The following is a 10722-nucleotide window of genomic DNA, read 5'->3' on the forward strand; positions in this document are numbered from 1 at the left end:
AAAAATAAAATAAAAAATAAATAAAAAAAATAGATTAGGCGGCCGCCTAGGCTGCTAGGCGGTCATTTAGGCGGTCTAGGCGGAAAAAAATCGGATATCCGATTTTTTAAACCGATTTGGCATAAATCGGGGCAGAAAAGTGACGCGTAACGCCTAGGCGGCCGCTTAGGCGGCTAGGCGGCCGAGTTTTAGAACAGGGGTTGTGTGCAATGTTCTCTTACAAAGAATCGCTTCTCAACTTTTCCTTATTCTCTTTCCTACTTTTTGATATTTTGTTATTATTTTGTTAATGTTATGAAATAACTTATAATTTATAGTATCGAGAAATTTAAATAAGAGTAGAATTTAATATCCGTATGAAGCAAATAACACTAATATAAGGGATAGAGTTTATTATAAGGAGGAAGAAGAAAATGTAATGATTCTTTGATTATAAACTCTTGTTCTTGTTTTTTGGTGTACAAAAGAGTGAGATGAGTGATGATATTTATAGTGAACAACAATACATAAAATAATAAAGATGATGCTTAATTTGGTAAATGAGTGGGTGATCATAGTGCTTGATGAGTAGATGATCATAGTGCTTGAGTTGGTAAATGAGTGGATGATCATAGTGCTTGAGTTTGGTAAAGAAATGGATGATAATTTCAATGCTTATCTTATAACAGTTAAGAGATATTGTCACTAAAGATTAACACTAAGACCATCTCCAACTCACTCCTATTTCTATCTCTATATTTTCCCTTAAAATAGAGAAAACTCTATTATAGAAGTGAAAATGCTCCAAAGTATGCTTTTATAATAGAATTCCTCTATTTATAGAGAAAAATATAGAGATATGATATTTATACCTCTAAATATAGAAGCAAAAAGTAAATTTCCTCTATATTTTCCTCTAAAATAGAGGAACTCTATTATAGAGGCATACATTGAAGCATTTTCAGCTCTATAATAGAGATCTCTATTTTAGAGGAAAATATAGAGGTGTACATTGGAGATGCTCTAAGGGCATCTCCAACCCCACTCTATTTTCCCTTCTAAAATAGAGTTTAGAGTAAAAATATTCCAATGGTACTCTATTTTCTACTCTATAATAGTGTAAACCTATTTTTTACTCTATTTATAGAGTAATTTTTTTATTTTTTGTTCATCATTCTAAAATAGAGTACCATTGGAGCAACATCCAACTCTATTATAGAGTTATTCTATTTTAAAGGAAAAAATAGAGTAAACCATTGGAGATAGTCTAAGGGCATCTCCAACCCCATTCTATTTTCGACTCTAAAATAGAGTTTAGAGTAAAAATACTCCAATGGTACTCTATTTTTTACTTTATAATAGTGTAAACCTATTTTCTACTCCATATATAAAGTAACTTTTTTATTTTTTGTTTATCACTCTATTTTTCACTCTAAAATAGAATACCATTGAAGCAACATCCAACTCTATTATAGAGTTACTTTATTTTAGAAAAAAAAATAGAGTAAACCATCGGAAATGGTCTAATGGTGCTCTAATATCCTACTTCTTATCAGGGGTTCAGAAGAATTAGCGGTCCATATGCATCTTTTTTATTTGGCATTATCAGAGAAAACATTACGAACTTATATACTAATATTGAGTTTTGGAACAATATAGCTTGTAGTGTTTCAAAAAAAAAAAGAACAATATAGCTTGTAGTCTTGTAGAAAAATTTGGACAACAAGTGATCAAATCATACACGCTCTAGTTTTGTGGATGACTGGAGCCTATAAAGTTGTAACTTGTAAGCCCACAAGGCCAATAAAACTCCACAAGGATGAGGTTTTTATATTGAGCCAAACCCAATTCAAAAATCCAATTTGGATATAGTAAATCGAATCAAACCAAAATTTTATTTTTTTAAACGACAATCAAGCCAAAAATTTAATGATAAAATAAAATCTAAAACTGAACTGCAAATGTTTTTAGATTTACAGACAAAAGCCTACAAAAGAAAAAGATATATAGTTTCGACCAAAAAAAAAAATGAAAAAGATATATAGACAAAAAGTTTACCGTTACAATTTCAAAAAAAAAAAAAAAAAAATTCAAGTCAATAAATAAAAATATTTTCATATCAACAAAAATCAATCATGCAATAAATTTCAATAACCGACTTAATAAAACTTGTTCAGAAAGCGAGTGAAGTATCGCGCCCAAGCCACATGATGATGAGGTTCTGACGTAATAATAAGAACAAATCATTTGTTTTAAAATTTTCAACGACCGAAAACCCCATAGCTCCGTCACATCCCCAATTTTCCGATGAAGCGAATCGTGAGGATATCATTCACCGACGTGGAGGCCACCGATTCTTCCAGCAGCGAAGACGATCAGACGAATACCGAATCACCGTCGCGAAGAAAAGGGAAGAGGTTCGTCAAGGAGATCGTCATCGACCCATCCGATTCCGCCGAGGTGAGAAAGACGCGGATTAAGATCAGGATTCCGGCGAGGCTTAAGAAGAAGTTCCGAGGTGTGAGGCAGAGGCCGTGGGGGAAATGGGCGGCTGAGATCAGGTGCGGTAAAGCTCACGGTGGAATTCGCAACGGAGGACCTGTTCGTCTTTGGCTTGGGACATTCGAAACCGCCGAGGAAGCTGCTTTGGCTTACGACAAGGCCGCGATTCAGCTTATTGGGCCTCACGCGCCGACCAATTTCGGCCCTGAATCTCCGGCTGTGAAGCAAGATTCCGATGCTGGCGCCTCCGCCTCTTTCTTTTGTAAAAAGTGATCATTTTTTACCTTTTAACAGCAAGTTCTATCTTTGTACATGCAATATTTGAAGTTACTAATTTCTCATTCCAGATTCTTGGTTTAATTATCATATAATTGTACATTTGTGATCTTATTTTTGTGTTCCGACTGTATTGAGACCCTTTAGCTGCTGTTTCACCTTTTCCAAGTTTACTATCTCTGGTAGTGACTTCATTTTGATGTTTATGACCCTTTTCTCTGCTCGGTCTTACTGGATACTCTCACCAACTATAGTAAGGTTTGATTCGTTTTAGACATTTTTCTCTCGTGTTTCTTCCCAACTTGAATAACAAGAACTTCATTTTGGAAACTAGATATTGAGGATAGATTTCGAACATTCTGTTTACAGGCAATTTAGACACATGATCATGTGTTCTAGCTAATTGCGCGAGACTTTTGATGGTAAACACAAGTAGGTAAATATCACATGGTCATGTTCTTCAAAACCGGTCGTGATTAAACCGTTCGGAACCTTGGTTTTCTAATTGCAACTACTCTATAATAAATGGGAAAAATACTGTTTCAATATAAAATAATACTAGATCAGTAGATCATGATCTGTGCGACAACAAATTTTTTTTATTTAAATTAATTAAGCAAATTTCATAAATTAATTGCATGTTGTTTAGAGTTAAAGAGAGATTTTAGCTGTATAGTATTTATTTTATGTGACTTAATTAATATTACTCTAATTTATTGTGCAATTTATCTTGCTAATAATTTGGTTAATCTTATAATCAGTTTACTTTTTTTATTTATAATTAGTGTTAAGCATTTATTTTTAAATAATATATATTTTGAACATTTTCATAATTTTTGTTATTATATTTATTTTACATTGTAGTTATTGTCATTGAATAATGTTTATACATATATATATATATATATATTCATATGTAATGGATATTATTGAATTACTATGTTACTTAAACAAATTATATAATTTTTATTAGTATTTTTAGATTTTTCGTAAATTGTTCAAATTTTTAGTCAAATATAATGGTTTATATTGTTTGAACGCAAGATTAATATTGTTTTTTTTGGAAGCATAGATAGTAGTATAATGTTGTTTCCATAACTACCTTATAGTAGTATAATAAAAGGATATATTTATTTTAAAAACTTTGAAAAATGCAAGGTCCAAAGTAGGATTCTCTTTTAATAAGAGAGATTTTTTTTACAAATTTTCTTTTAAAACAACATATTTTTAAAAAGTTAATAACTACATAGATAATAATTTAGTGAATAAAAATATTATAAAACTTACATAAAGATATAAATATTATAATATATATAATTTTATATATATAAATATTATAAAACTATTTGTGTTTCGCTCTGTCTTTGAGGAGTATTGAATATTAGTAGTTTGTTCTGATTTGTAATGTTTCTAATATCCGATTTTTTTTTGTCGAATCGAAACGAATAACGATCAAGTTTAAGGATATTTTATCCATCCCTAGATATTATGTAACTAAAGTTGTAAATAATATTTTTTTATTCAACATATTAGCTTCTAATGTCAGAGTGATGAAATGATCAAATCAACATTTAATTAAATGTATTATAGAAAAATTTTATGTTTACCACTTTCATCGTACCACTTTTCATCTCTACCACCACTAAAAAGACTTTTTCAAAAATACATTCTTTATTATGTAGCAAAAGACTCTTATACTTTTGTTCTATATATAAACTAGGAGTTAAGCCGCGCTACGTGCGGAGCTATTTTGATTTTTAAATGTTAACTATATAGCTATTCATTTGGACGTTGTATTCTGAACAACAACAAAATTCTAAATTGTATGTTTGTGTAAATACTTATTTCTTTAAAAAAAACAGAAAACTATACATTTTTCATATAGATGTTTCATATAGTTTTCCATTTTATATTATATATTTACTTATTATTTAATTTTTCTTAATTTTTAGGGCAATTCTTTCAAATAGTTGTTTTTAACTTTTTCTCACAAAATAGTCATCAATAAGGAAATGAAAAAAGTAACCCATTTTATTTTGAAAATTTTAACATTTCTTTTTTATTTTTCAAAATTTGAAATCATATCCACAAAATTCCACCCCATAACTCTAAACCCTAAGTCTAGTTTATTTAACATTATAGCATAGATATAATTTTACTCTTTAATAAATGTTTAATTCAGATAAATGTTTAATTTAGTTTTTTTATTTTTTATATTGTATATTTACTTACTATTTGTCTTTTTTTATTTTGTATGTTTATTTATTCTAAATTTATTGCTTTTATATCTATCATAATATTACGATATATATTTAATATAATATTTTATTTCTTATATACTATATTTACTTATTATTTATTTTTTCTTATATTTTATATTTACTTATTATAATATATAACATTTCTATATGATTAATATTACTAACAATGATATTAAAATATTACATAATATTAAATTATAAATGTATTTTAATATTAGAATAAAAATAAAATATCATAATAATATTACTTATTATTTATTTTTATACTAATATTTTTATGTCTTTTTTTTTTACATCAATCATCTACAGACTCATGCTGACTCTGTAAACCAAACCGGTAACTATGTCTATGTGAATGACGAAGGACGGTTGTTTCCTACCACTGCTTGCTAAACTATCTGCCTTTTGATTTTCTGTCAGAGGTACATGAACGATCTCTGAGTTTAGAAAGCTTCTTTTCAGCAGCTTAATGTCTTCATGATAATTTTCAAACGCTGGCGATTCTTCTGGTTCCGAAACCATCTTTACCAGTTGAGAAAAATCTGTCGCAAATGTGACATGAAATTGCCGTAAATTCCTCATGTATTCCATTGCCCATATTAGCGCTTCTACCTCCGAATGAAGAGGTGAAAGACTTGCCCGGACATTCCGTGCCCCTAAAAAACAATCAAAACCCGCTAAAGTGATGTACCAACCTTGTCCTGAGAACTGTTCCTTATCTTTTCATGAACAATCTATGAAACACCATCTTCCTGGTATTATTGGTACAATTATTTCATGTAATTGATTTGCAACCCTCTAATTATTTGTTACATGTGCCTCCGCCCAAAGTGTTGATTCTAATTCTGCTAGTTTAAGCGTATATCTTGGATCAACATCCAAATTGATAAAAACTTTGTTGTTTCGACATTTCCAAATATACCATAATATCCACGCAAATTGTTTATCCTCCATATTTGGATTAACTCTCCAAAAAAGATGATCCATATTTTTATGTCTTATAGTCTATATTTACTAATTATTTATTTTACTATACATTTTTCAGATAGATATTTAATTTAGTTTTTCCAGTTTTGATATTGCATATTTATTTATTGTGTATTTTTTTATACTGTATATTTACTTATTCTAATATTACGGTAGATGTTTAATATAATACTTGTATTTCTTATATTGTATATTTACTTATTATATATTTTACTATACATTTTTCAGCGATATGTTGAATTTAGTATTTTTATTTCTTAATTGTATTTTACCTTCTTTTTTTTCTTATACTATAGATTTACTTATTCTAATTTTCTTGTTTTTATATCAAATGATAATATTATGATAGATGTTTAATGTGATTAAAAATATTATCTTATATTGTATGCTTATTTTTCTTATATTGTATATTTACTTACAAAAATATTTGAAAATAATAAAATGTTAAACTATACATATTCAGATAGAAGTTTAATGTAGCTTTTTTATTTCTTATATTGTATATTTATTTATCTAGTTGTTTTGTTTTATATCAAATTATAATATTACGATAGATGTTTAATGTAATATTTCTAATTCTTATATTATATATTTACTTATTATTTACATTATTATATATTTTAAGATAGAGGATTAATGTATTTTTTGTATTTTTTATATTATATATTTACTTATAATTTATTTTTCTTATATTTTATATCTACTTATTCAAATATTATAATTGATGTAGTGTAATATTTTTATAATGTAAATTTACTTTTATTTATTTATTTAACTTTACATTTTTCAGATATATTATTTATTTTTTTATATTGTATATTTACATATTATTGTTTAATGTAATGTTACTATTTTTTACATTGTATATTTACTTATTATTATTTTTTTATATTGTATATTCACTTATTTATTTATTTTTTATTTTTTAATAACTGAAATATTTTCTGTTTTATTTATTTATTTATTTATTTTATTATACTTTTTCACATAAATGTTTAATGTAAATTTTCTATTTCTTATAATGTGTATTTACTTATTATTTATTTTTCTTTATATGTATATTTACTTATTAGTTATTTTTTATTTTTTGGTAATATTGCCACGTGTCATCTTTGGAGAGAATTTTTTTCGCTGATGTGGACGCTTTACGGAGCTTCAAAAGAACCCTTTTATTAGTATAGATTAAAAAAAAATATGTTTTCGAATTATACTTTTTTAAATTCGAACTTTTTTATAAAAAAAAATTGAAATTTTTTTTTACGAATTTTTTTTCAAAATATCTTTTTGAAAATCGGAAATTATGTTTAAAACAATTTTTACTTTTTTAAAAATTTGCTTTTAAGTATTTGTTTTTATATTTATTAGAATCTTAAATTTCACATTCTAAAAACCCTACTTCACCCTCCAACTCTAAATCCTAAGTCTAGATTAGTTAATCCGTATAAGTGTCTTTTATCCTTTATTAAAAATAGGACTAAAAGTTATTAATGTAAACATGAAAAGTGGTATCATGATTATGGTATTTATCGCAATTTTCCATATATTATTAGGTTAATATCAGAGCTTTAAAATGAAATACGGATAAAAAGTCTATGCGGGATAAAAAATCTATGCGGGATATAAATCGTGGGTTGATTGATGTCATTTTCTTAAGGGGAAATTATTGTCGGTTACACGAAAAATACATCACTATATGACTAAACATCTAGACGAACTATATGATTCACATGATAATATTCTTAAACTATTTGTATATGTTCTTAACATTTTACCAAAAAAAAAAAAACTATTTATATATGTGTTATATTGTTAATACCATAAACATAATTTCAATTGCTAAAAAGTGTGTCAGAACTGGAAGCCAACGACTTTTAACTTTTGACATATTTTAACATGTTCTCAGTTGTAAATATTGCGTTTGAATACTCGATCCATATATTTATTTTATTTACTGATCTTTTGTACGTGTATTATGGTTCGGCTGTAAGCGTTTGGTTGTTGATGAATTTCAAATCCGACAACACATTTCAGCTATCAGAATTATGTTGATGGTAACATAACACATAATAATTCAAAATACTAATTTTAAAAATAAACTTTTTATAATGAATAATAAAGTATATAATGTTTTGGATATATATAAAAGTTACTATTTATAAAAGATTACATGTATCTAGTCAAACATTTAACTTGACTAGGTAATATAATTTCTTAATTACCTTAAAAACTAGTCAAGGTTCTCGAAAATGTAAGTGACTCCCTATTTGCTTCTTTGGGGAATGTTCTATATAAATGCGAAGCCCTAACTCTCCAAACAATCATCATCTCTTTCATGCATCAAACATAAACCTTAAAAGACCATCGCTTTTCTAACCTAAACCTACATTCGTACATTAAACCTAAGTCGGCTTAGATCCTATGTCTCTTGTTCAACAGCAACCGCAAGCCTCGCTTGACACTGATGATCAAATCCGGGTAACACTTTCCTTCCGGTTTAGATCTTCCTGTTAGCTCGAGCTTTCGTTTCTTGAAACTGAGTTTGAGTTTGTACCTCATTTCTTCGTGGGAACAGATTCAGATGCATAGAGAGTACAAGCAGAGAATCTTGTCTTCTTACCAGGTGAGGTTTTGTTTCTTTCTTCTGTATATATAATTAGGCAAACGCGTCTTATCTCGGTTGTTTCGTTGAATCTTTATTGGTTTTTGTTCATCTGATTTTTCAGCGTCTGCATGGAGAGATCTATTCTCTTGACCCAGCTAGTGTCTTCGTGCCTTCGTTTCTTAAAGCTGTCACTCCGAAGTCGGAGGAGAACTTTAAAAGCATAATGGTTCAAGCCGCTCCTGGGATTTACACTTTTGAAATGCTCCAGCCAAAGTTTTGTGAAATGTTACTAGAAGAGGTATGAATTGGGTTAAAGTTATTTGGTTTTGTGTGTTTTGGGTATAGGCTATTCTTGTCTGTCGGATTCTAACGCTTGCTCAGGTTTTACATATGGAGAAATGGGCCCACGATTCAAATTTTGTTTATAAGGAGACCCAGTACGTTGAACATTTTTGGTGTTGCTTTTGATGATTTTGGCTTTGAAAGCATGCTCCAGAAGTTGCTTGAGGACTTCATAAGTCCTATATCTTAAGGTTTATCATTCTACTTGTGATTGTACATTTTGGGTATTGTTGTGAAATATGCATGTGTGCTCAAGGGTTTTGTTTATATCTTCTGTCAGTTCTGTTCCCGGAAGTCTGTGGATCCGGTTTAGATTCTCACCATGGCTATGTTGTTGAGTATGGAGAATATATAGAAACTGATGCTGGTAAGTACTGGGAAGCTCCTCACTAGCCTCTTCATTAGTTATTTAGGTCTGGACTGGTGAGTACATCTAATATATGTTTTGTGAATTTTCTGGTGGAGAGCTGTACTTTAGAGGTGTGAGATGTGCTAACCATATGAAGTCACCTGGTGAAGAGGTAATATATAGTGAAACCTACCATCAAAGCAATCATTGTGTCATTTATTACAATAGTCCGTTTAGTGATGTCGTCTCAACCACAAGGATATTTTCACCATGATTATAGTGAGTTTAGAACTGATCAGCGGAGTACTCACATAATTCTTCATTTCCATGTGGATGACTCAGAGGTTACTTTGAATGTTTGCTTGGGTAAACAATTTTCTGGTGGAGAGCTGTACTTTAGAGGTGTGAGATGTGCTAACCATATGAAGTCACCTGGTGAAGAGGTAATATATAATGAAACCTACCATCAAAGCAATCATTGTGTCATTTATTACAATAGTCCGTTTAGTGATGTCGTCTCAACCATAAGGATATTTTTCACCATGATTATAGTGAGTTTAAAACTGATTAGCGGAGTACTCACATAATTCTTCACTAATTCTTTCGTAGGTGGTTTAGTTCGCTGTTATTTTACTACTTATCAGAAAAAAATCTTCCGTTGGAACATTATGATTACCCTCACGTACCTGGTCAAGCCGTTCTTCATCGTGGAAGTCACCGCCATGGTGCTAAGGCTATAACTAATGGAATACGAGCCAACTTGATTATGTGGTGTAGAACAGTAGAAGGTAAAGCCTTTCACACTGATGTTCATGGTCTAACTAAGCTACATCAGTGTTTAGATATTTTCATCAGCAAATGCATATATATTTCATGAACCGTCTCATTAGTTGTAAGTTTTGTTTGTGTGGATTTCATTTATTCGTTGTCTTTCTCATGTAGCTCAACTTTTCGAGCAACTAAGAGCATGATCATTCGTGAACCCCCCATTGGGGTTCACCCAATTTTTTTAATATTTTTTGGTGGAGCCATAAATAGTTATGAACCTGTATTTGTTGTTTTCTGCATTAGTGAATCCGAAGAAAAAGTTCATAGGAATAAAATAATAATATAAATTAAAAAAAAAAAATAGAAATAATTCAGAATACATGAATAAAATATTAAAATATATTATAAAATTTTGAAATTTTTTGATTCAATACATTAAGAGTGGATTACATAAATAGAGAAATTCAAAAACATACAAAGCTTATTCATCTTCATCACCAAACTTTTACCAAATATTTTCCACTAAATCAGCTTTCAATCGAGCATGCTTCTCTAAATCTCGAACTTCTCTGCGGATGCCTAACATATCACCGACATGAATACTATCTCTGCTTCTCACCCTTGAACTTCTGCTGGACTCTCCTGACTCAAACTCA

At 29.2% G+C, this 10722-nt stretch overlaps 1 protein-coding gene and 1 pseudogene across 1 annotated transcript; both read left to right on the top strand.

The window, feature by feature from the left end:
• The first annotated feature begins 2148 nt into the window (after positions 1–2148).
• Positions 2149–2890, top strand: LOC106304527 (ethylene-responsive transcription factor ERF069). The gene has a single exon (XM_013740930.1). It carries the CDS (start codon positions 2287–2289, stop codon positions 2752–2754), a length of 468 nt encoding a protein of 155 aa, XP_013596384.1. The 5' UTR covers positions 2149–2286; the 3' UTR covers positions 2755–2890.
• A 5533-nt stretch (positions 2891–8423) lies between these two features.
• Positions 8424–10722, top strand: part of LOC106302818 — a 43395-nt pseudogene continuing 41096 nt past the window's right edge.

The sequence above is a fragment of the Brassica oleracea genome, chromosome C7 (genome assembly GCF_000695525.1).
Source record: "Brassica oleracea var. oleracea cultivar TO1000 chromosome C7, BOL, whole genome shotgun sequence".
Taxonomy (NCBI): domain Eukaryota; kingdom Viridiplantae; phylum Streptophyta; class Magnoliopsida; order Brassicales; family Brassicaceae; genus Brassica; species Brassica oleracea.

Bases quoted from the DNA above. Each gene is read 5' to 3' on its own strand.
- LOC106304527 (XM_013740930.1), top strand. From the start codon at position 2,287: ATGAAGCGAATCGTGAGGATATCATTCACCGACGTGGAGGCCACCGAT.